Genomic DNA, 26,157 nt, shown 5'->3' on the forward strand with positions numbered 1-26,157 from the left:
GTCGAGATTTACCGGTAACGGTGACGGACACCTTATTAGGATCCACATCGGAGTTGACGCTGAAAGTGGTCGGCCGATGTACTGGCAGCGTTTCCAGCGCGCTTCCGGTGGCGATGATCGAACTCATCGTTTTGCCAGGTGATGCGGATACGTAAACGGAACCGCCGTTATTCAAGTATCTATCGTGCGTCGCGGTACCATCCGTCACATCCACGCTCTTGCCATAGTAGTTGTTGTTCTTGTTCTTCAGGATGCCGTGATGACGAGTGGCTGTCTGATTAGCATCGTATTTTTGTCCAGCGCCATAATCGGGACTTGAAGATTTCTGCACGGACGAATAACTAGTCATTGCGGAGTGCGATGATACATTCTTTGTGGTGTAACTTTGCGCGTTCTTGTAATTGTTGTTCAGAAAATTGTTGTTCGGGCTGTTATCCCGATTTTCCGCGGTCGGCGAATTGTTGGTCAGATTCGCCAGGGATTCCAAACTGCCGTATGATAGTAGCGATTTCGTCTTAGCAATCGCGTCCCAGGAATCGCGTCTGGAAGTGCTACCTACCATTGAAGATACCCGTACATTGCTGCTGGTATCCACGACGCCATTATCTGTGGATTCACGCTTATTGAACGATGCATCCTTGTCACTGATCCTTGGACTGAAACTGCGGTTTATAGGACTTTGAACGGGACTCGTGACGCTGTGATACGGACTCGAGCGCGGTGGCGAGTGCGATCTCTTCAGGGATCCCGAACTGTAAATATCTTTCGACTCTTTGATAACATGCCCGATTGGACTTGCATCTGGTGATCGTGATCTATTCAGTGTACTAGACGAATAAATATCCTTAGACTCTTTGATGAAAGTAGGACTCTGCAGATTCGGTGATCTATGGTTATACGTGCTGTTGCTATAAATATCTTTCGTCTCCTTCAGCACTGACGGACTGTGCACACTCCTTTGTACAGGACTGTGATTTAGAGAGCTGGTGTTGTGGTAAGTCGAGGTGGTAGAATTCTCGGTGATATAATTGCTCGACATCTTGTAAGTCGGACTGGCTTGATGGATTGGCGAATAACCACGTTGCGTTGGACTGATGGATTTATATACAGTGGACGTATATAATTTCTGAGTCGGACTGGTTCGTTCCGTTGCGGAAATATTTAGCCCGTTCATTCGTCGTTCCAGGGAGGATACTTTTGATCGCTCTAGGCTGGACGTAGAGTCCTTCGACCTTCGCGAGCCCTTCTGTGTACCTACTCGTATAGAGAACGGCGAACCGCGCACATCTGAGCCGTTAAAGTACATGTACACCCGGTACTTGCCAGCATCGCCGGGGACAAAGGACACCCGGTACTGCATGTGTCCAAAATCCTCTATCCTATAAGATACCGACTGCTTATCGTGGACAATATCGATGATTACATCACCGAGGCCGCCGGTTCCTCGCGCATCGACGATGAAGGAGAATGGTTGTCCGGGCATGGCACCATCGGTATCTAAGAGCTGAATGCGATTATTGTTAAATTATGTTTACAACGTAAAATAACAATATTACATTAATCTAATATATATGAGAAATAAGAATAATATATATGAGAAATAAGAATTAATAAAGTATATCAATTATATAAAATAGAAATTATAAAGAACTGTATATATGCGTATAAATATATAAGTATATTTATGATATATTCATTAAACAAATTTAAATTTATATACTCAAGATGTATTGAGAAAAATTTTTAGAGAACAGCTCGTTACACATAATTAGTTCTACTTTACGCGTTCTTATTATTCTTTTTAATGTTAAGTAAATATAATTATTATAAATAGCGATTGTAACATATGTAATATGTCTGTTCTGTTTATCTGGATCTATTCATAAATTATTAATCACGAATTGATTATTAATTCATCATATGCTTCATTTAACAAAGTGATTATAAATTTAGATGATAAAAACGCATTTCTATAAATTATTAAGGACAAAGGAATTATATCGCTGATCGTACCTTAATTCCATTAGGATCAAACACGAAGCAAGTGAAGGGACCGCCTTGTATGTGATTTCCTTTATGCGTTATTGCAATGCTCCATTCTCCCGTTTCATCGGGCTGAAAGGTCGCTGTATGAACTCCGTCCTTTTCCTTGACGGGACACGGCAAAGATCTGCCGGTCGGAGACCATGCGGTCACATCAATACCATCATGACTAGTTCCTAAACAAAAAATTTATAAGTTTATTTTTCGTCGAAAGAAAATCCTTTCACTTATCTTTGAGGGCACATACCATAACTATTGACTAGAACTTCGACGATAGATCCTATGGCGCAAGGATCCATACCCGGAGATTTGATTTTCGTTAGAGGTGGTAAAACTCTGAAATAATAGGGACATCCGTTCACCAGTTCGCCATCGTTGTATACCATTAGCTAGAAAGCGAAAAATTAATTGCAATAACATAAAAGATAATATTTAATATCGCGTACTAAATATTTTTATTTATAATTTTTCAAAAAGTCTTAAATTTGAAGGTGAAAAGATCAGATTAAATAATAGAATTCCTAAAAAAATTCACAGATTCAACAGAGAATTATTTTAAAATTTAAATTCAATTATCAAGACAGATTTGAATATTTTCTAATTATGTTATCCTTTGAACGAACCTTATGCATGCCAACTTCCGTAGGTACGAAGGTGCCTTTGCCGTGAGCTCCGTTCCACGTAAGTCTGCATTCCACGCGTCCGTTGGGACTAATGATTTCACTGCGCACTTCCCTCGCATTTACATCTTTGGTGAGCATTTCTAATTTGAAGTGTGCCTGCGATCAATACAATGTCTTTACTACCAACATAATATGATTAGAAAGATCAAGAGGTAAAAACTTTTTACAATTGTTTTTCATCAAACGAGCCACGATTTTACGAATAAAACAGGATCAAAGAAATTACAACGCGAAGGTGAAAATTCGTGAACGCTGCTTACAATTAACCGTGGCGCGAAGATATAATTAACAAACAATGACTTGACCAACCGGCTGTTGCACTCGGGCGGATGTACTATCGATGTGCACAGCAATCTGTTGACTCGCTTGAGGGCGAGGCTTCACCCATTGAAAGTACGCCGCATACGCCATCACGCCTAAATGTTCCACGTTCTGGTCCGCCATATCTTTTGCCTTTAAGATCGGTTCCACGCCGAGTTTTTTACCGCCGTCGATACCTACAAAGAATATATATTTATATAATTTAATTCAAAGACAATTTGTTAACAAAAATTAATTAAATGTTTTTTCCTTAGGGGAATTGTAGTAAAATTTATATATTCAATTTTTTATATATTATTTATATAATTTCTTATTATTTTATATTATGTTGCATTATAAATTTATTAAAATTGACATGTTATTTTGATTCAATATTACATCAAAATGTATTAAAAAATACATATCTTACCCATCTGCAAATTATGTTCCCAGGCAGATGGATCGGTGTCGAGTTTCTCGTAGGGTGGCGCCGGTCCACCCAGATTTCTGATGATTCCGCAGAGAGCTCTACCGTCGTTCCAGTCCGTCTAAAAGCGGAATAATTGAATATCATTGTGGGCTCTATTATACCAAAGTACTGTTAAGTCAAAACGCCTCAACTCCACCCACCGTAAAGTTCCGTATCGAGGTATGTGATAATTGCGAATTGACCCATCGTAGCGTTGCGTGGAAGCCCGGCGAGCCTTCCTTCATAAAGTACGACAAGTAGGTCATCCCCGAGAGCTCGTCCAAGTACGGCGATGCCAGATACTCTGGTTCTAGCACCATGGGAATGTCGAACTCCCGTTTCGATATCTCCATGGCCTTGCGACAGTTGTAAACACTGTAATTTACATGAATTAATATAATGATGTTTTAAGACAATAGGATTATAAAATATACTATATTACATTATATTATTAAAGTAATTTTCGTTACTTATTGAGGCTAATTTTTTGAAATTATAGAAACAATACGATGTATATCGTGCAATTTTACAAAATGTGTATTTTAGCGAGAATTTGCATATCTTCTTTCTTCGCACAATATAATGATAATTTAAAGTCGAGCTTTTAAATTTGACATTACATGCATTTCGAGAATTTATTCAATTTTCCAAGATTTTTCAATGATTTTCCTAACAATTAATGTTTGACTATCATTGGGATATAATATTCTTGGAATATATAATATTCTATTTCTTTTATATCTCCTCAAATTAGCTGCTTGTTTTTATATCACTTTTTATTTAAAATAGTATCAATTGCACAACTTATAACAACTTAGAATAATTATCTTATTCTCTAGTTTTACCGCATTTATCACAGCTTTTTACTCTCACAATCAGTTATACTTCTATTTAAATATTCTTTCATATATTTTAATATGCAGAATATTTCTCATTATCTTATATTGATTTGAATATGGATTAATATATAATACATATCTAGACTGAAAAGCAACGCTTTTGCTGATACCTCGCTTTTTGATGTGGCATTCTTCTTCTGTTTATTGTCAATACACATTCAATAAAGTTTTATTTACACATTCAATAAAGTTTTCATTATTATAATTTGTTTACCTATCATTCGGATCGAGTTGTCGCCAATGAGGGAACAGACCGGGCTTAGAGTAATCCAAAAGTGCGCTCAGATACACGCCCGAGTTCCAGTCGGTCGTGAAATTGTTGACTCTACATTCCGGTAAAGCAGCCTGAAATACAGAATCTTTTTAAGCGAATTATAGCGGCGCCGCCTTATGAATTATCTACAATTACTAAAAAATTCAAACAAGTCCGAGATATTCAAAAAAGGTCGGACGAAGGCATGAATTTTTACGCGCGCATACACATTATCTCGCGCGTGACTATCCAAGCGCATAACGTATGCGATCGGCGTCTCTGAACTGTTTCGTAATGGAAAGCCCTCGCGTTTACTCGCGTAATATTAATATACGCATGCATGTACGTGGACTCGCGCGTGTGCCAGATTGAGCACGAGTAAAGTAATAGTATCTCTGTATTTGGTTTACGGCCACGATGCCGCGACCTCGACGGTAGCAATTATATCGCGCGCACTTACTGACCTTGAGCCATGCGAGCATGAGTTTCCTCGGCGGGAACTTGGACTTGCCGATTTGATATCGCACGATGAGCGACCATATGAGACCCAGGATCAGCTTCAGGTTGCCGTTCACGATGTCTACGTTACCTGAAAGTCGGGGAAAATATTCAAATTTACGCGAGTGTAATAAACAATAACCAGAGAAAGGTAAAACGTCGTAAAAGGAAGAAAATCGATTTGATTTATCGTCTCGGTCTAAATTTTTTTGCTCTTCACGTCTGGAAGTAACGGTGTGGCACGCACGGGGAAACGATTTAATTTGAGAAAGAAAGAGAGAAGGCACGTGTTTACGCACGGCATCATTCCGCGGTCGTAATTGTACGGGAAAGATTTACGATGACTTTGGAGAACAAGTTTGAGGATTTAATCCTTTATTACTACGAGTCTCGCATCGCGGCTGATATCGCGATTGAATATCTATGCGTTACTCATGAGAACTTATACGTCTTTCAATGGAGAATCTTGGATAATTCTACAAATTTTTAAAATCTTATCATTAGATTTTCAATCAGAAATGGAAATATTTTATTCGATAAAATTATGACTCTCGTTAATTCTACTTTTTCTTGACAGTTGAAGTTATTTTATATTCCACAGATTTCCATAAATGAATTTTTCTAATTTCTAGGAATTTTTAATCGACGATTTTCTCGATGTTTGACTCGATAAAGGACAAGGCGAGTGCGAATTAAGATAATTTAGATTAGCGTCTCTCTTTCTTCTTCTCTTTTAAGCGCGAGATAAGCGTCGCTCTCATGTTGGTCTCATGAGACGGTATCATCTGTACACCATCGCAAATTGCATCGCGCTGCAATAACCGTGTGTTTGTACGACAAAGACGACAACGACGACGACGATGAGGACAACGACGCAGTGATGATTTTCAGCGGTCTCGTAGGCGCCAACGGTGCGACAGGAAAGGCAACGACCTCGACGTTCCGATTTGCAAGGTACATGAAACGTAAAAAGGAAAGATCAGCGCGATCATTAAAATCTAGGCGGTGCGCGATAAATCGCGACGCGTGAACGCGCAACGTTCCGGAACTTAATTTCTTTTTTATTCTTCAGTCTTTTTAATTTCATATTTAAGCAAAAATTATCATCCTAATCGCACGCTGGAATTTTATAAATCTGACAGGTGTCCATCCGCAGACACGATCAAGGCAAATCTCTGACAATGTGTCACGTTTTGCGATGTCATGCGCGAGATGGAAAATATGACAGAGATACGCAATCCTTCGAGTGTCGCTAAAGAATGGATTTGCTCGACGATGACCCGCATGTTCGAAATGATTACGTCCTCGTGTGGTCGCATGCTGACTCATAGATATTATGGCGCGTTATTATATTATACTAATGTTCGAGGAAAACGTATTATCTACAGCAAAGTGCGGCAAGTAATGATCCGGATCGCCGCCGATACTTCCGAGCAAGAAAATCATCCTTTTCAGCACGCGCTTTCGCAGTCTACGATCTCTCGAAAAATAGTATAATTTTACCATCGGAAAGCGAAATTATTCGTAGCGACGTTGATTATCGGTTATTTATACTCGAAGAAAGTACATTGCAAAGCAATCTAGTCTGACTAGAAACGTTGATTCGAGAGAGAGAGAGATAGAGAGGAGAGAATTTAAGGAATTCGAATTAAACCGTGGAAGAACATCTCATCATTGGGCTAGAAAGAGTAGACGATATACTGCAGACAGTGTATTCGATAATTTACACAATAAAAATATTACGCACAGGAAAAAATTAAAAGCGATCAACGCGTGTAGATTGGCGAGGCATAAACGTATTCGTGACGAGATCCTTTTATCGGCGGCGAGGAAGACGCGTGTTTCTAACGATTGCTCATTATTCGAGGAATGCATCGTGGCTCTCTCATACTTCGTATGTGTGTGTGTTTGTGATCGCGTATCATTATTAATAACGCGTTTCTCATGCTTGCGTATTTTTCTCGCATCTCGACACGCCACCGCAAAAGAGAGTTAATGAACACGAGGAGCCTCTCCCACGTGGTTCAGCAGTTAGCGATCGACGACAAACTGAGCGAATTATGGTGCTATTGTTGTGAAATGTAACAACGAGTCGACAACAACGTTATTCAAAGAAAGAGATGAATACAAAAAAGAGAAAAAGAACATTCGGGCAATGTAAACATTGGATGTTTTTCAGCAAGCAACACAAAGGACACAGTATAACACAGTGAATTTTATCCTTATTTACATTCGGCAACAACAAGGATGAAGTGATACACAGTGTCCTCTATATCACTTACTGAAAAATGCCCATTATTCATACTAGTATCATGTGATTATAGAATTTAAAATATCAATACACATAGATATGTGTGTTATTCTTAAGCAAAGACAAAAAAAACGCTGAAAATATTCTACGTAATATAATATTTACATTCAAATCTAGCAAAAAAATAAATCTTTTCATCTTCAATCTTTTTATCAATAAAAAAAAACTTAATTTTAATTTTTATCTATTTTTCTCGTCAAATAAAATCTTTAAACAAATCATGATCTGTCGTTCTTTCTTTGAATATGTTGCTACGAAAAATTTAGACGATTAAAATATTAATAATTATAATTTTTCTTTCCTAAATTAATATGTAATTTACATATTAGGAAGTTAAAGAGCAAAGAGAATGATTTAATCGATCATTATCGGTCAGTGTCGATCAGCCGAGAATTATTTCATGAGACCAGAAAAATGATGGGAATCCAACTTAATTTCTACTTATTCCAATGAGAATTATATGACTGAATACTTTGAATTAGGAACTGGATACACACACACACATTGTAGACGTAAGTTGTAACGATCGCCCGTCGTTCCAATTACGCTTCGTAATTGAACGTTGAGCGCGTGCAACGCCTTGACGATCTCGCGCGACCGTGGACGGATGGTCGGCCTTCGTCTCGCGTTATTATACCTTGTAATTCTCATCAATCTCTATAAAACATGGCATTTTTCCTATGTTGTGGATGGTATGCAAAGGAGTCAATTTCGCCTGTCATATTACGTCAAGAACGATTGCGAATTTCATCGCCATAAAATGTAATGTGTATCGGTGCACTTTAATAAATTTGAATAAATCAAATCAATCAATTTAACATGCTACAGAATATAATAGAGCCTTTTCTCTATCTGATTATAATAAATATTCAAATGTAGTCATTAAATATTTATTATAATTATATTTTAATAATTTGTCTTCAATTTTTAATCATTTGCTTTTCACAATTTTATGTGACTCACTACTTATTACAAACTCTATTAAAAATTAATGCTAAAATTATTCACTTCTAATGATAAAATTATTCTATTTGTATTAAATTATGCTCGCTGAATTACTTACAATAATTCCATTTTTGGTAAAAAATATAATTGAATACAGTTTGCTTACCTATATTGACGAGCTTGACGCCATCGGCCTCGATAGCTTGCAGCGCCGTGGACACGTTCTCCAGGTGATGATGCTGATTCGCCGGTCGCGGATTCCATCGCGGTAAACGACGTTTCGTGAGCACCTCGACCAGGGCGCAGAGACGCGTACCGTCTCGAAAATCCTCGGCGAGGTCCAGCACGGGGCCACCACCCACGTCACCGGCGTGCTTTAGATGCTCATTCACCCAGTTCCGAAAGGTGTTGGCCTGGATCTCCACCCAGAGGTCCTCGTGGCCCTTGATCGGCATCCCTTTTGCGGCCGTACCTTCTGCCGAGCGGGCCACCAGACCCACCAGTTGTTCCGGTCGTAGTTGTTCCGTCGATTGCATTTTCGCGTTCCTGTCGATGAGATCAGATGATCAACACTTACATACCTGAGATCAGATGATCAACACTTACATACCTGATAAATTTGTATTATCGCATATCGATTTCATATTAATAATTTTGTATCATGCTTTCCCTTGTATCAAAGGTTAAATCAAGTCGAAAAAGAAAGTAAATATATTTATAGTCATTTGTATATACATTAAAAAAGACATCCATCTCGCTAATCTCAACAAATCCTTTGATAGATATAAAATTCTTTCAATATTTTGTTTAAGAATTTTAGCGATATTAAATCTTTAAATAAAATTGATAGCAAGTTTACGGCTGCGAATGTTTTGAATGAATTTTTATGGTTACAATCATAATTAAACATATTTCGATTAAGCAAACGTAGGGATTATTACACAAGCAGCCATGGAACACACACCGAATAAGGAATAAATTATGAGAAACATTTGATTGCTCGTGTGCGAACGCTTAAGCGAATAAGCTGTCTCGACCTTTAAGGTCGTCCACAAGAAACTCAATTTACTGCGATAAAAAATTGACGAGCGTGCATTGTGCATCCACGAAGCGAGGAGAAGACGAGGGAATTCCGCGCGAGGTGAAAGTGTTGATGCATATATCTGCGGCGAATATATCTCTGGTCCATTGCTGTGAATCTATTTCCTCGTTTATCGCATGCAATATCGTGTATACATTTTTTACCACTTTGCGCTAATTTGGCGAAGCCTTCGAGTTTGAACTTTTAATTAAACGGAGAAACGGCGATAAGAAAGCGATTCAAATGAAATTCGCCAATTATGATCAAACTGATATGCACTGCATCTAAAACGACAGAAAATTCTTTCGCTAATATTTAATTTTCAAATGTGAGCGTGGCGGTCCATTTCTGACATTAAAACTTTATACGCAAAAATATGATCGAAATCCGTTAATTATACGGTTCGCGAAGCACTTGAGAGTTCTCGCGTACCAAATAATAAAAAGTTTTTATATTAATGTTAAATTTGTAGATCGCAGCGGTCTACTTGCGACCGGTGAAAAAAATTACATCGTGCCGAGATATTATCGTGGAGCTGAATTTTATTTTTAAGGCCAATTTGCGGTTCCATTATGAAGTAGGATGTTTAATTGTATTTAAAGAGTCGTGAAAAATTTGCTATCAAAAGTTCCAATCTGTAACAATAAATGTCCGCGATGCACAATCGCGAACATTTTCATCGCAGATGCACTGTGATTTTCTATTTATACATGCACGAGAGCGACGAGCTATTTCAGCGTGATATACCGCAGCATGACATCATTGTTGTCTCAAAAGCTCGTCCGACCGGTGACTCTTGCGTAAGTGCGTAAAAATTTACGGTGGATCGCGCAGACGACGGATCTTCCCGACTTCGCATAGCAATTAAGGACACGAATACTAAAAATCTCGTTTAATCTTTCGATTTTTTTATATTTTAATGACAATCTATAAAATAAATTAAAGGAAAGAAGCCTTATTAAAATATAATGAAAAAAAACATCATGAAAAAATTTAGTTCAAGTGAGAGAACTATATATAGATATCGATATATTTTATAGATATCGATTAGATATTACGCAAGATAGAAAAACGCATCGCGATGTAAGAGCAAAAAATCTCAACATTTATTAAAACGTGTCATAGATGGACTCAAATAAGGATTACTCTCATGCATGTAAATGACATCGCGAATCAAATTTATTTAAGAGAAATATACCTCATGTATGACTTTCACTGCGCTCTCAAATTTTGTTCACCATGCATGTACTCACGCACGCACGAATCTTATTCGTGTCATTCATGTCGCTCGAGAAAACGTTGCTGGAAAAATTCGCTCTGATTTATGCAACTGTTCCATACATTAGCTTCATAAGGCATTTCGCATGTTGATTGCGCGATCGATGGAATGAAATCGAAGGGACGGCGTGCTTAAAAGCAGAACTCCATTTATCAGAATCTCGTTTTAATAGAAAATGATATGACGTCGAATTGCTTATTAAAGCAATTAATTTTATTTATTAAAAAAATTTTCAACATAATTTTCGCGGATTTATGGATTCTTGTATTTTAAATGCTTTAAGTTTGATCAAACACTTGAACCGGTAGACCGTTAAACTCATAGATTCTCGAGACAAAGTTTTTTATTTCACGAACCTTTATCTTTAATCTATGATAGCTCTTAAAGATTATCGAGCATGCAACAGGTATCTTCATTCAACGATTACTCCGAAAAACACCTGCACAACCTTATCATTCAAACACTTTTTCAAGAGTCTTCTGATAAACGGAATTCCTCTTCACTACTTCAACTTCGTTCCATCTAAAGCGACGAATAGAATTCCATCGCGGCGCACTTATCTGGAGGATACTCATGGACGAATACTTCGGAAATATATATACATACAAACACACACATTCATCCACCCACGTAACCGCGCACATGCAGGACGCAGGAACGTACGGTATGCGAACTGGTATATTTACGTTAGCTCTTCCTCGGACTGACGGCTTGCGGTTCCACCAGGTCGGTCGGTGAGTTCTAGCGAGCGGATCGTGACGACGTTGACGAACGCCGACTACGATGGGTTATCGCTATGCGAGAAACGCCATTTTTGGATATAACGTCGCGGCGCCGTTCGTTGATGAGTGTTCGACGTGCGTAAGCTCACTGAATCGACATGGAGACCCCTTCCTCTTTCTTCTCTCGTTCTCCAGCAATTCTCCGATACAATCGCCCGTTGCGGGACCGTGGGGTACGCACGGTTGTGATGGCAGCAGGGCCGTAGCGGTAAGCAGCATGACCTGTTGACTATCAAATGCTGAAAAATAAAAAATAAAAGCTGACAATTTCTGCACCAATTTAACTCTTTCTCGTTTCATCAATTTTGACTAAAAAAAAACTTTATCGAAATTTACCGAGGTTAATATATAATACATAATATTGATTAACAGTTATACAATGGGATCGATGGGACAAGAGAAGTTTGAACATTTTAATATTTTAAAAAATGACAGAAAAGCACCTCGAATTAATCTTTAATTATATTTGTGAAAAGAGATGTGAGGATAGATGTATATGACACACATCTCTTTCTCAATTTATATGTAATTAAATAATTAAATCAAATCAAACTTCTCAATTCTGCATTTGCTGCGGAAAGAATACATATATTTTTTTTTGTTGCATTTATATAATCTGGATTCAGCAAGTTTCGCATAATACTTTCCTGAATTCTAAGCAGCGGAAGCGCACAAATCATTCCGCAAGGTGGTGGCACCTGTCGGAATCATAAGCGTTGTGCTGCATACAAACAGGCGAGCTTCTCCACCTGGCGAACGATGATATTACGTTTACCTTGCGCATTTCATGCCCTATCGCGTTATTTGTGACATCAGCGTGACTCTAATCGGACAAAAGCTTCTTTAGCTAAGCTATAATAGAATCGTAACGTATAAATACCAATCTAGCAAGTTATAATACCTATTTTTTCTTAATCGAGAAGATTAACATATAACATTAATAGGTAAAAATAATGCTCAATCAAACGAGTAATATTAATCATATTGATCGCAATAATTGACTAAATGCGCTTTTTCTCGCACTCTTTTTTACTTTAAAAGTTAAATAAATATTGTAGAAAAGTAATATAGATAATGATTCCAAAATCTATCATTGCAGATACTGTTATTACGATAAATTTAATTATTGTCATTAGATGTTACGACAAATTACGAATGATATATTGGATAATAACATGATGAAATTGATTACAGCATTTTTGCATATTCGCACGACAGTATAGCGACGGAGATTTCAATTCCAATTATGCGAATTAAGCGAGATCTCTCTCGATCGGGCGTTTATATCTCCGCGCGAGCGAGCGCACCGATCCAAAAGCTTAGCCCACTCTTGACATATCTTGAAACGCTCTAATTTATCCGTTATTGTAGCAGCAACAACGGAACCCAATGCTTGACATTCACTATTACAAGGCTAACGATTTACAGCATAAAGAGGCGATATTATATTGCAATATGACAAGTATTATAACGTTAACTTTACAATATAAATACTTCATTATAATTTTGTTTTATTTGATGTCATAATTATCATAAAGTTATCATATTTGACTGCTGTTAATCTTTCGGTAGAGCATATTGAAAATAAAGCGCATACAAGTGTATAATGTACATATATAAATAGTTATGAGTAAACGTTGAATAAATCTGGTACAAGGTTGCTAATGGCGAGCTGCCAATAATTTGCCACTGGTAGCTTAGTATCAAATTACCAGTTTTTCTCGCCAAGTCAGATGCGTCTTTATTGAAGATTGATTATAGTACTGGAAGAAATTGTTTATATCCTAAATTTTGCAAGCATAATATATTTATAAATTTAAAAATAACAATTTGTCGTATTATCTTTATTTTTATCACTGTGTGACTATCGAGTTCTGCGACCTACTATCGGCAGAGTAGTATTCTACATCGATATTTTGTCAGCACGGAAAAGCTCTTAAAGAGATATCAGATGACACATGTTATTCTTTGATAAGATTTGAATTTAATCTTGATAATATTAATCATAGATAAAGTTGTACACACTATGCTATCAATATAAGCTTGTATTTGGATGACAAATCTTTCATGCGTGTGTGCGTAGCATTTAAATACAAAAATATATGTTCTATAAAAACATTTATATACAAAAGTTGATGCATCGCAATCTCTTCAAAAGATCATTGAAAACGTGCTATATTGTAATTTATAATTATCATCTCTTGAAAAATTAATTAAAAGTCTAATTCTAAAATGCTAGAACATTAGATCAACTTCGATCAAGATATATTCAGATCAATCATGCAACAATTTTATATTCAATATAAAAAAATTTCTTTTCCAAATTTTACATCTTTGAAAAATAAATTAGGAACTTTATACATTCAACAAACTATTAAAGATGTAATTAAAGTTTTATAAAGCCCCCTTACGCTTTATCGGAACTTTAATCGCAAATGCATGACGTAGCGTTTTGTCCAACGATCTGGCCGGGGTGACTTGGTCAATTTTTGACTTACTACACCGTGTAGAGTAGCTATGTAGAGTTTGGCAGGGCGCCGGCGCCGGTCTCTATAAATAGCGGGTGCGACGCCGACCGCCGCTCGCGACGGACAAAATAGCGACAAAGACGGTGCAAGCATGAGGGATGATTGCGAGGGGGTGAGCGGCGCGCGGCAGTGGTTACGGACAGCGAGCGACGCGGCGGTAGTAGTAACGGATAGTAGTCGCGGCGGCGGACAGTAGTAACGGGTAGGCTACTCGTCGGCTCCGATCCGGCCGCGACGACGATCAATCGAGCCGGCAAAGGGGTGACGCGAGAGACACTCGGAGGGCTCTCCGAATTTTTTTGAAAAGAAACTCGGACTCGCGTGAACTGGCCTAATGTGAGTGACGTGAAGGAGTGAAGTCAACGACGAGCGAGCCGCTCAGGAATCAGCTTTCGAAGATCAAACAAGAGTTCTATAATTGCGTTTGGAAGTTCATTCGAAAGGTCGCGATGTCACAGATGGATACTATTGTTTTGTAAAGAGGGATCTTGATTCTTGAAGTATTCTTCAATTTGACAATCGCTATTTTAGAGGGACGGTCGGGAAGAGAGAATTTTTTCGTATCTCGACTATGTGCCGGTGTCTCGCGGGCATCAGAACACTAGGATCGTCGTCGCCGTCGTCAGTGATCGAGCACGGCGTCGTCGTGACGGCGGAGCGTAAGACGTGACTTCGTTTGTACAGCTGGTCTATCAGTTGATTCGGCTGCGGAGAACAAGAGAGGTGATTATGTAAACCGCGCTGGAAATACGCGAAGCAATCGTCCCGTAGTCCCCATTGATGGACGGTGAATTTCCATCCGGATGAAAGAGAGAGACTAATTATATTCGTGCCTCGTGCGACGAGGTTACTAACCAGTCAACTCTCCGACCTGCGCTTGCGTGTGTTTCTTCAAGTGGGAATACGAGTGGTGTGGGGGATATAATTATAAAGATCTTTATAAAATAAGAAAATCCAGAATGTTTTTGAATTTAATCTGTTGAACGTTTAAAACCGTCGAAAATCAATTAAAAAAGATTTACACATTCAAGGTTTAATATTTCAAAATCTGTAATTTAAAATTCTAAACATCCAGAGTAATAGATTATGCAATCTTAGTATTAAAATTAGCACATATGAAATTTTTTTAAAACTTAAGATCTAAAATAAAAAATATTAAGCATTAAAATGAGGCTTTAAAAATCTAAATATTCAAAGTTAGAGATCTTGAATATTAAGATTAATAATAAAACATATTAGCTCGAATTTAAAATTTCCATTTCTGCGATCATAAAAATTACAATGTGAACCATATAATCATAAATGATTGATACAATAATCGAATAACTAAATTTTGATTGCGTATTATATATGTAAATGCATCGAAATAAGATTGGGATGAGAGATTTATAGCTAAGGAAAGAATAATTAGCTTCCCGACCCGACTTTATTTTACGATCGCGCTACTTCTGTAAGTCCATCACGCACAGCTTTGACATATCACGCCAACTATAAATTCAAATCGATTAGCACGCTTTCAAAGTACAGATTTATTCGAGTTGATGCATCAAAAAATTACAATATTAGCTTATGAAAAGTCTGTTCGAGAGAAACGTTAATAAGAGAAATTGCTAACAAGTTTATTAATATCTACTACTTAAGTTGCACTTAAGTTTTTGAATTCTTTTTTGCAGATACATAATGGCTCTAGTAATGTTACCGTGTGATCTGCCTTGGTGGCCAGCTGTGGTAAAACAACTGGACAAAGCCGCCTTAGCGAAAAATTCCGACGACCTAATAGACGCGATGCAACGATTGCATGACATGTGCAAGTATGACTCGCATTATTTTAAAAAAATCGTTTTTTTTTGTATCAAAGTAAATTCTCCTCTAAAATATTAATATGCGCTTATCTCTTTACATTTAATATATATGTATATATATATCTACATTCATAAATATTTTTGATGTTTGATATTATTATATTTTGTATTATTTTCAGTATAAGCCTTGATCCCGAAGAGGACATGCAGAATGGCGATTTGTTCTCCATGTTGGGGACTTTCCTAAATAAAGACCTTGAGCCTATAGAAAGGGAGCAGGTGTTTACAAAGACAATACCGCGAATGGTGGAAAGGGCGAAGGATTTAAAATGCACTAAACCTTCGCAAGGTTTACACTTTAGTCTGCAGCAGCAAGGTATTGTTATCGTGAGATTCGATATTGTTCCAGATATCCCGAAAAAATCGCAATCATCTTAAATATATATTTTTTCAAAATACATGTCCTTCAAAGTATTTAAAATAAAGATATCGTGTCCACGCAAGAGAAAGATTAAGTTTCAAATAAGGATTACTTATCTTATATAGGTGATAGCGTCGAATACAGTTATGCCTTCGTCTCCTCTTTAATCGCAAACGCATTTTTCTCAACGTATCCGAAGAGAACCACAAAGACGCATCCCACATTGCGCGATTTTAATTTTACAAACTTCTTCAGACATCTGTACAAGTGAGTGATTTTCGAGAGAATTAAATTCTTGAAGAAATTAGCTGTTTGCTTTTAATCTGAAAAAAAAAGAAAAAAAAGAATTATAATTTCTCAAATATTTTATTTTTCAGAAACGCACAGAAAGCCAAACTCAAAAGTATCTTTCATTATTACAATTATCTCGATACAGAACATGCACTCGATGGTCGTCTGATAATTTCAAGACAGGTACAATAATTAAATTGAAATTTCCTTGACTTTTTACCTAGTAGTCATTTTTTCAGATTTTGTTAATTCTTTGTTAATTTTTTTGTTAAGAATAGTTACAATATACAAGGTGTTTAATACAATTTGTAGGTAATGACATCTAAGCAGTGGTTAACTATCGAAGATTGGCTGGAAAGTAATATACCTTTATGTCCATTGACGATACGTCACGAGGGTCGATTGGAGAGAATTGAAATGGAATCCAAAGTACTACAAGTTTGCTTCGTGAATGCTAAAATTGGCGGTGGTGTGCTCGATGATGATATCACGCAGGAAACTGTACATGTAAATTAAGACAAATTATTATTAAAATTCATATATTATACATGTATCGATATAAATTAATAGTAAAAAATTACGCGGTTTGCAGAATTGCTTCAATAATTTAATTTTTAGAAATGACAGTTCTTCACCTAAAAAACAAATCTTTTATTTTATTTTAAAGAAATTGAGAAATATAATTATGCATTTATTTATTCGAATATCCTTTTTCAGGTGGCGACGCATCCGGAAATGCTCGCCGCGATACTATCTGTCGAGGCCTTAGAAGACAACGAAGTATTGATAATTGAGGGTGTTAGGCATATGGCGAGGATAAATGATCCGCGGCATAAGGCGATATTCGAGGGTATCTCGAAGCCGAACGTGGTGAGTGAAATGCGAAACTCTCTTGATTTGTGTACAATTTGATTTAACCGCGAAGATGGAAAGATGAACAATCGTACAGTTTTCCGAGCGCAGGTAACGGTCTGCTGCATAGATCCCGAGGACTATTCGCGATTGCCACTGACGCAATTCGAGGAAGACAACATTCTGAGAGAAATGAACAAGTCATTGCTAGGATTTCGTCAAAGACATGTGCCCAGTAGTCCTACAGATCCTATCAAGACGGATCATCTGGACGCGGAAGTCGGTTTGGGCTCGCGTAGGTTATCACCGATCGGTGAGAGCTTCAGCAGCACCCCGCCGGAAGCGGAAAGTGAGGATAAAGTCTTCGCGGCAAGCAGTAATTCCAAGATAGGTAGGAGACACGGGGAACAAGGGCGATCCATGTAATTCATATAACTTACTCAAATTGTACATATATTCCTTTGGCGTTTAATAATTTTCATTTTCTTCTTCTTCGGGCAGATAAGCAGCCTCTGTGCGACGAACATCACAAATTAGAGAGCACGACGGAAATACGTAGCAAGCCTAACGGTAAATCGATGAGACCGCCGAGTCCTCACAAAGTGTGCAAGGATGCGAGCTGCACGACCCGAAGAAACAGATTTATCGTGTTAGGATCCAGCGGAGAAGTTTTGCCAGTGACGCGACAGCTCGGTCAAATGTCGGTTTACAGCAGCTGTAACAGTCAAAGCACGGATAGTTTTCATAGTGCTAAGGAAACTATTGATGAAGAACCTGGTATGTGTATCAACATTACATATCAAGTAAATCTGAAACGAAGAACAGTTTTTATATCGAATAAACTTTTAGAGGAAGAAGAACAAAAGCTGAATAAACGTTATAATGCGCAATTAGACACGCCCGAGAGAAGAGGAACTTTTGCGCAGCGACTGAAAGACGCTCTGAAGCGAGAGAGTACGGCGACCGGCGGGATAACTTCTTCAAATACCTCCTCCGGCGAGAGCAGTTACGCCGTTGGCATAAGTGTTAGTGGTAGTCATGTCGGCGATCAAGACATCAAGTGAGTTGAAATTTACGTAAACAAATACGCGGCGTCATTAGATATCTATTTATACATATAGCGGAAAAATATTAAACAGCATATATATGACCAGAGTAGCTTAATGTTAAGAATACTCGCCCGGTAAGTGAAAGATCCTGGGTTCAATTCCCGGGTTCAGTCACTCATGATTTAATATTCTTTTTTAATATATACATTTCATCTTATTATATAATATTAATATATAATATTTTATTATATACATATAATAATATATATAATATATTCATATAATATATACATATATATACAATATATACATATAATATATTCATCTTATTATATAAATTATAATTATATATATACACATTTGAAGTTTAATCTATAATCATCTAAATTATATTCTTTATTTGAAATTAGGTTTGTGATTAGGATAAAATTAGGCTGTGATTAGATTATGATGTAACTATGGCTGCGTTCCGTTTTACGCATATGCGTGCATATTTATAGTATGCGTAACGTATACTATAGATAAATGCGCACATATGCGTGAAACGAAACGCAGCCTATGTAATTCATGAAAGCTATCAGTATAGATATTAATACACGTATCATTAGCATAAATTTAAATTTTAAATTTATATATATAGAAAATGATAAATTATATCATTATAGCATTATGTAACAAATAGTAACTTTCTAACTTTATATATTATTATGGAATATATATTATTATATGTATATATATATATGTATATTATTATATGTATATATTATATGTATATTATATTATATGTATATATTATATATATTATTATATGTATATAATTATATTATATATTAATATTATATATTATTATATATATTATATATTATTGGGTGAGCCTAAGAATATTATAGATTAAGAATATTAATTCCATGAGGCCTGGATAGCTCAAAGGTAAGAGCAGTCGCCTGGAAAACAAAAGGTCATATTTTTTTTGTTGTAATAACCAAAAATGTAGTAAGTAATTTATCATAAAATGTTTATATAATCAAAAAATGTATCGGGATAGCTAATGATTTTCAGGCATCATTTAATTACTTTTTCATTTTATGCAATATAAATTGCATATAAGATTGTATATATGCACAACAGATAATGACATATAATTAATTGTCTATAATAGATAATAGATAACAAATCAAAACTTTCTTTATTTTTTTAAATACTTCTTATGAGATCAGAGAATTAATAAACTGAATACTAATTATTCTATTTCTACTTCTTACTACTTATTCTATTTCTACTTCTTACTACTGAATTTAATTATTCTTCAGTCACACGTAAAAAAAAGTGATTATAAATATTTTATGTTTCATTATGTTTTATCTTGCATCTTTTAATTATAAAATATTCATAATTATATTATCATTGGATAATACAATATCGCAGGGTGAGAAGAGGAGGTTCGAGAGGATTCGTCTTACGGGATGAAACAGTAGATGAAGAGTTTCTAAAGGAATCTCTAGAAGCCGAGCAAAAATGGCTAGGTCGATTCCGACAAAGTCAGGGACCTATGTTTCAAAGAAAAGACACGAGTGCAAGTAGCAAATATAGTTTCAGCACGGAATATAATTCTGGCAAGTACTTAGAAGACCTCGCTTGTAGATAAACAATATTTATTTTTAGCAATAGTAAAGAAACTAAAATTTTTACTTACGTAGATTTTTGTTCCGAATTGGAGGAGGTTTATGAGCAATTGTCAAAGTGGCTGGAAGATCCGATAGTGGCGGATGAGAGCAGGGAACTGGATGCGAGGGATCGGGCGGTCGTACGATTCGCCGGTTCGCTTCTGAAACGTGCTTTGAGTGAATCGTTCGCTGGTGTGCCCCTTCAAGAAGGCGAACCGCAACCGTTCATTGATGCGAACGACGTGAGCCAACAACACAAGCTAGCCTTAGCCGTGAGGAGTCTCAGCTTAGAGCTCGCTCGACAAAAAAATCGACGACAACAATCAGTAAGGAATAGCAAATATATGAAGTTTCCCTGCAAAAAAATCGCTGAATTAAAAAGGCATGAATGACAAGATTCATTTTGTAGAAATAATTACAAATATTTACAATTTTTTTTACCTCTAGAACAAAAATATTTATTATTCAAAATAATTTGTTTATTGCTTTGTATTTTGTTATAATAGACAATAAATCGAAATTTTCTTTCTTTTATGCTTTTCTAAATGCTTTCTTTTGAAGACAGAAAACTAATAATTTTAATATGTATTTGGTTGTTCTTTAATCATGGATTTTAAAAAAAACACACTTGTAATATAGAAACATACAAATATCTTTAAAAAACATAAACATACAAGTATTTTCAAAAACTTGTAATAAATATAATAAGATGGAATGAGAGACAGTTCGAATCGATTTGAGCGAGATAAATTAATTACTTTATATATATAAAGCTTTATATAAAGCAATATAATATCGGAAAATGAAAGTTTCGAGTTTAAACTATAGGCAACTTGAAATACTATACAGGTAATTGAATCTGAAGATATAGATTGTTACGAGGACGCCTCGAGTGAGATGGTAAGAGAGGCGAAGGATACTCAACGTAGGAAACTATGGGCCGTCACGTTTACATCGGAAATGTTCCAAACGTTGGTTGATGATCAAACGATTGTATGCCTATCTACACCGCCTATGTCGAGCCAAATAGCAAACAAGCATGAGATGCGCGAAGCGAACGTGCTTGATATTTCGGAGGTGATTCAGAGACTTGACCGTATCACGTGTATAATCGCAATGCATGAGGCAGTACAACTGCGTTATCTATATTTAAAATCGCTTGTGAAAAAAACATTTTCTGCAGTTTGAGAACTCTCTCCGATAAAATATAACTCGTCAAGATAAGACTATTCGAGATTTCGCGTTTACGTCTTCTCGACTTGGTGCATGACGGACGATTGAGATCAGCTTTTCTCATCTGATACATTTGAAACCTTTAACAATTAATTCATTTATCTGTCTCTCAGTCTATCCGACTTTTACACTTCTTTACTCACATTTCTTGCTTCTTATCCTTTATTCAATATATTAACTATTAAATGAAAGTATTGTCTATACATTCACTTTTTTCTCTATCATTACCATAAAAAAAATAATATAATTCCTTATGTTAAATTAAAATGATAACAACCTTTTGTATCTTATTTAGTTTCATATGTTACGCCTTTTTAGCAGTTTTAATATCAATTTTAATATCATTCAACAATTACATTTCGAGCAGCAAGCATTTAAAATCTTTACTAATTATATCAGGAATGATTGAAACATAGCAAAATGATATAATTTAATAGATTATTTTAATGTGTATATAGTTACCGCGGGAAAATAGTCCTCAAGGAGGGGATTTATTACCCATAGCTACAGGTAACTGGGGATGCGGGACTAGGTTGAAGGGCGATCCGCAATTAAAACTCGTAATTCAATGGCTCGCCTCTTCCTTGGCAGGAGTACCAAGACTAATCTATTATACTTCTGGCAATCCAAGTTTATCTAAGGTAAAAGAAAAGATATTATAATAATATCAATTTTTTATCGGGTAAATTTTCATTACCAAACAAATTTTCAGTTAGATACCGTAAGCAGAGTTCTGATGGACAGACGTTGGTCGGTGGGTGATTTGGCCGCCGCGACGTTGAAGTATGCTGGAGAAACGATCGAAGAACAGACGGAAGGAAGAAATAATCTCTTCGAGGAAATTATTGGTATGGACAAACCGAGTCCTTAGCCCGATTCAATGCTGTCCGTTCTAGTGGACGTGCTGGCTACTATGATCGAGGACAGCTTGAGAGCCTAATATATAAACATATTACTCTCCTACGGGAGGAATGCATACATACAAAAGGAAAAAAAAGAATAAACGGGTACTTAATTGTAGAATTAAACGCGCAAGATCGAGAACTAATTGTAATTCGTGTAAGCGTAGTCTTAGTAGATGAAACGTATTATACGAGGTTTATTTTAGCAAAAGAGAGGTCGATCCTCATTATCACTTTTCGTTCAAAATTACTCTCGTCTAGCATATCAAAATATCAGGCAAACTCGCACAATTCGTTGTACAAGGCAATATATCAAATAGCAAAAAATATATAGTCATTGCGATATTTTCTAGTCTGTAGAGTATCACATGCTGTCTGATCAGATTGCATTATAAGAATTACTGCATTTCCAAGAAACAATGTAGAAGAGAAAAAATAGCGATTTAAAAGTTTAATTGTGTCATTAATGACATATTATTATAAGACAGCGTGAGAAATTCTTTACAATTTTACAGTCTAGTCGTGTCATGTCTGGAAGTCAATTCTGGTTTTATTTTGTACGGAACGCGTAACTGCTTGGAGTTACATGCAATAATTAATGAGGCACAATATACTAAACTATATATTTTGTACAATAATATTTTTAAGTCGCGTTCTATTTAAGTCGGAGTATATATATATATATATGTAACATGTGAATAGATTTTTAGAAGGAAACTTTTAGTATTTTATAATAAAATATTAATATAGATCGTTTTTTTATAAAGATGAAACTTACATGTACACATATATCGCTGAAATCATAAACTCGATAAAAAGTAGATAATTTGGCCTAAAAAGAAAACGATATGGCTTTGTAGTATGTAAATCAATTAAAATGAGGTCTTCCATTATTAAAGCGGAACATGTGAAAGTATCTGTCCTAAACTAATATATACTCTACATACTTCTCATTCTGAACGATGATAGAAGTAAAAAAAAAAAAAAAAAAAAAAAAATATATATATATATATATCGAATGTGCAGAATATATATACATGGAGTATATATTAATAAATTTATATCACAATATATATAGGATCTTGTATCTATTTGAGATTTCCTATCTGATTATATTTTAATGTACATAATTTGCAACATAAATTTTATCTTTATTTTATTTTTACTAAATATTAAATTGATATTAATATAAAATAAAATCTCTCTTGGAACGCATCACAGTTTTTATTAATATCACACGTTATTGTTAATCAAAATGTATTAAACATACCATTTATATGTACAATATTTAACATAAATATTATTTTTGAATAATATTACCGAAATAATTCATGTTTTTTGGATAATCTCATTACTTTATCACTTATTATTACATTTTAAGTAAAAAAAAAGAAAAAAAATCATATAATTTCTCTACTTTTATTTTTATGTGCTTGATACACAATATATATCTAGAGTAGTATTCAAACTATCTCTCGATTGACTGTTTAAACTTTAATCCTGAGTTTGGTATTACTTACTTATCTAAGGAGTAAAAAAGACCATATATAAAAACAACAGATTCTATTTACATATCAGAAAAAGAGACTTCGTAGACGTCGCCCCACGCCTTGTCTGTCGTACAGAATGTTGAATTTGTTTACAAACTGATTTATATTATTACAACCTTTAGTTATAATGCCAAGATACGTCATCAAGCCAAAATCATTACATTGCTAAAAAAATACAAAGACATTATTAAAAAAAAATACTATTATAAAGTGTCTGATTAGTAAACTTATATTCAAAACACATATATATATATTTATACTAACGTTATAAAAGTCAGCCTTAAATTTCGGATTATTTAAGACAGGCAATCGATGACTCAGAGAACAAGCTGCTCGAAGAACTTCATGATTTCCTTTCAATTCCCCACTCTCTACTGCTTGCACATATCTTAGAACAAGTTTTACTCTTGCATGCAACATTTTAATGGCACTGTGTTGAGCCGTTAAGTGTTCTGCCACTGAAATAAAATATTTATGTATCATTGATTCCAATAAAAAAATATACTTGTCAAAATATATAAAGTGCCTGCATCTACTCACCTACTGAACATTCTCCTTGTTCGTTATTACACATTCTTTGTACATGATCAACACCAATCCTTTCAGCTTCTTCTGTGGCTAGTGTATAAGTTAATGGGACAAATAACATGGTAGCTTCGCCGTTAACTAAATCAATTACTGATTCATACATGGAGACAGATAAATGCTACAACAATCATCATACTTTCTTAGATATAATGTTCTTTTATATATTTAATAAGAAAAAATTCTTTTATAGAAACATGTTTCAATAAACTTGCCTCTGTATTTTTCGGTCTTGGATCTAGTTTTAACAATACAGGACTTTCATTTATTTCACAAAGCTGTTTGTGAACTCTAATATCTCTCTCATTAGGCATATCACCAGTGGTATACCAGCCCAAAAAATCCATTTCACTAAAAACTAGCTTAAATTGTTCTTCCTTTGTATTATAATAATCCCTATCGATTATAACATCATCGCCAATGCATGTAAACAATAATTCAAAAGAATTCATAATCTCTATATTACGACCCTTCTGTTTACCAATCAGAGCACCATACACTGAAAATTTTAATATCAGAAATGATACATTGTTAGCCCATGAAATATTACCAATAAAATTTATCAAACATATAAATATAATATTTTAAGTTATATATTTTGATTGTACATTAATATGTATCAAATCCAATTTAGAATTTATATACATAGACTTTCCAATATATAAATTAATTAAAATATAAATTTTGATGTCTATATTAAAATTTTCTCTTATTTATTAAATAAGAATCTCGTACCCAATTGATCACTGCCCTCTTGAGCTCTGAGTCTGGTCCAGTGCTCACTAACGTTCATGATTACCAGTGGATGCAAACTGATGGACACAGAACCGACGGTGCCCGAAGACGCCATAACCTTGACGCTTCCGGACACCTTCGGATTCCTCTCGGAGGTGTCTTCGTCGATCTCCATCGGCGTCTGCTCATTTGTATTGTCCGTAGGCACATCGACCTCCATGTCACTTTTCTATCACCGCTCCTGCTGCTGTATTTTTGCAGACTCCAGCAACTTTCGCGGAGTAAACAGATCCGGATTGAATGAACGTTGCTGAGACCAAACACACGAATTTCCTTCTCCTTAAATCGTTGAAACGCCAGTCTAAATTTTTAGCGTGATCCAATACGGGCGGCCATCGCGTCGATTCTTTCTATTCTCAGCTGCACCTGTGGAGGGGGAACTAATCATATCGATGTCTCGAAATGCAACAATTGTCTCTCGCGCGATACAAAGTCCCAAATCTTTTTAAATTACAAATTTATTCTTTCCATTTCTCGCGCTCTTTATTTTCCCTTCTTTTTCTCTATTGCTCTAGATTTATATCTAAGACTTACATCTAATCTAATCTACATATATATTTCATTTTGAGTGCAAGAAGTGCAACACAGTGCAATGTGTGTATTTCTCTATTTTCTCAAATTTTCTGTTTTTATCAAGAATTAAAATACCGAATGTCGGCTTCGGAAGAAACCTCAAGAAAATTTTAAATTTGTTGATAAGAAATTAATATTGACAAACGTACGGAAAAAACTTGGCACTGGAAACTTTTCAGCACAATTTCTCTAACGGAATAGCGTTGCCTCTTGCCAAGTCATGTTCTCCCAACATCTAGAATTCAGCCTTTGAATCCGGAACTTACTTCAGTTCGATTTATCTCTTCCGATTTCTGTTCTCCTGGTGAGCGCGAAATTTGAATCGGGATTTTCGTGTTGCGTTATTTCTCGCCGAAATAATACATTCTG

The 26,157-nt window shown here is 35.6% G+C and overlaps 3 protein-coding genes across 7 annotated transcripts in view; 1 reads left to right on the forward strand and 2 right to left on the reverse strand.

The window, feature by feature from the left end:
- LOC105247995 (filamin-A) overlaps positions 1–11,815 on the reverse strand; it is a 31,437-nt gene extending 19,622 nt beyond the window's left edge. Inside the window, exons 1-11 of one of the 2 annotated variants that reach the window (XR_002192404.2) lie at positions 11,448–11,815; positions 8,568–8,947; positions 5,112–5,236; positions 4,609–4,739; positions 3,657–3,870; positions 3,457–3,574; positions 3,036–3,223; positions 2,667–2,822; positions 2,291–2,432; positions 2,014–2,219; positions 13–1,504 (exon numbers count right to left, since the gene is read on the reverse strand). Coding sequence is in view for 1 of the 2 variants with exons in the window: in XM_011252495.3 (XP_011250797.1) it covers positions 13–1,504; positions 2,014–2,219; positions 2,291–2,432; positions 2,667–2,822; positions 3,036–3,223; positions 3,457–3,574; positions 3,657–3,870; positions 4,609–4,739; positions 5,112–5,236; positions 8,568–8,937 (3,142 nt within the window). In the remaining variant the exon portion in view is untranslated. The remainder of the gene's footprint in view (positions 1–12; positions 1,505–2,013; positions 2,220–2,290; positions 2,433–2,666; positions 2,823–3,035; positions 3,224–3,456; positions 3,575–3,656; positions 3,871–4,608; positions 4,740–5,111; positions 5,237–8,567; positions 8,948–11,447) is intronic. The other variant, XM_011252495.3, reaches the window with a different exon arrangement.
- Positions 11,816–14,264: 2,449 nt separating this feature from the next.
- On the forward strand, positions 14,265–22,267 carry LOC105247989. Of its 2 annotated transcripts, XM_011252485.3 has the most exons (16): positions 14,265–14,514; positions 14,603–14,794; positions 15,745–15,882; positions 16,053–16,249; positions 16,420–16,561; positions 16,672–16,768; positions 16,898–17,092; positions 17,303–17,455; positions 17,549–17,828; positions 17,939–18,214; positions 18,287–18,497; positions 19,912–20,099; positions 20,184–20,476; positions 21,000–21,227; positions 21,842–22,024; positions 22,096–22,267. In XM_011252485.3, the coding sequence occupies exons 3-16, from the start codon at positions 15,752–15,754 to the stop codon at positions 22,252–22,254; spliced, it is 2,733 nt and encodes a 910-aa protein (XP_011250787.1). In that variant the 5' UTR covers positions 14,265–14,514; positions 14,603–14,794; positions 15,745–15,751; the 3' UTR covers positions 22,255–22,267. The 2 variants fall into 2 exon arrangements, with proteins under 2 accessions (XP_011250787.1, XP_011250788.1); XM_011252486.3 differs by lacking the exon at positions 21,000–21,227 and having other exon boundaries at positions 14,265–14,794.
- On the reverse strand, positions 18,070–26,095 carry LOC105247990 (COP9 signalosome complex subunit 6). 3 transcript variants are annotated; one of them, XR_003123121.1, is made up of 11 exons: positions 25,938–26,095; positions 25,156–25,581; positions 24,636–24,919; positions 24,376–24,541; positions 24,100–24,293; positions 23,857–24,000; positions 23,064–23,117; positions 22,104–22,319; positions 21,846–22,019; positions 20,180–20,505; positions 18,070–18,152 (listed from the first exon to the last, which is right to left on the reverse strand). XR_003123121.1 is itself a non-coding variant. In XM_011252487.3 (6 exons), exons 2-6 carry the CDS (start codon positions 25,373–25,375, stop codon positions 23,860–23,862), a joined length of 1,005 nt encoding a protein of 334 aa, XP_011250789.1. In that variant the 5' UTR covers positions 25,376–25,581; positions 25,938–26,095; the 3' UTR covers positions 23,832–23,859. The 3 variants fall into 3 exon arrangements, 1 of the variants encoding a protein (XP_011250789.1); XR_003123120.1 differs by lacking the exon at positions 23,064–23,117; XM_011252487.3 differs by lacking the exons at positions 18,070–18,152; positions 20,180–20,505; positions 21,846–22,019; positions 22,104–22,319; positions 23,064–23,117 and having other exon boundaries at positions 23,832–24,000.
- Positions 26,096–26,157: the final 62 nt, after the last annotated feature.

The sequence above is a fragment of the Camponotus floridanus genome, unplaced genomic scaffold (assembly GCF_003227725.1).
Source record: "Camponotus floridanus strain SB8 unplaced genomic scaffold, Cflo_v7.5 scaffold343, whole genome shotgun sequence".
In the NCBI taxonomy this organism is placed as follows: Eukaryota; Metazoa; Arthropoda; class Insecta; order Hymenoptera; family Formicidae; genus Camponotus; species Camponotus floridanus.

Bases quoted from the DNA above. Each gene is read 5' to 3' on its own strand.
- LOC105247989 (XM_011252485.3), top strand. From the start codon at position 15,752: ATGGCTCTAGTAATGTTACCGTGTGATCTGCCTTGGTGGCCAGCTGTG. The intron at 17,093-17,302 runs GTAAATTAAGAC...ATCCTTTTTCAG, and splicing joins TCACGCAGGAAACTGTACAT to GTGGCGACGCATCCGGAAAT. The intron at 21,228-21,841 runs GTGATTCAGAGA...ATGTGTATATAG, and splicing joins ACGTGCTTGATATTTCGGAG to TTACCGCGGGAAAATAGTCC.
- LOC105247990 (XM_011252487.3), bottom strand. From the start codon at position 25,375: ATGGAGGTCGATGTGCCTACGGACAATACAAATGAGCAGACGCCGATG. The intron at 24,542-24,635 runs GCAAGTTTATTG...TGATTGTTGTAG, and splicing joins CAAGACCGAAAAATACAGAG to CATTTATCTGTCTCCATGTA. The intron at 24,294-24,375 runs GTGAGTAGATGC...ATTTTATTTCAG, and splicing joins ACAAGGAGAATGTTCAGTAG to TGGCAGAACACTTAACGGCT.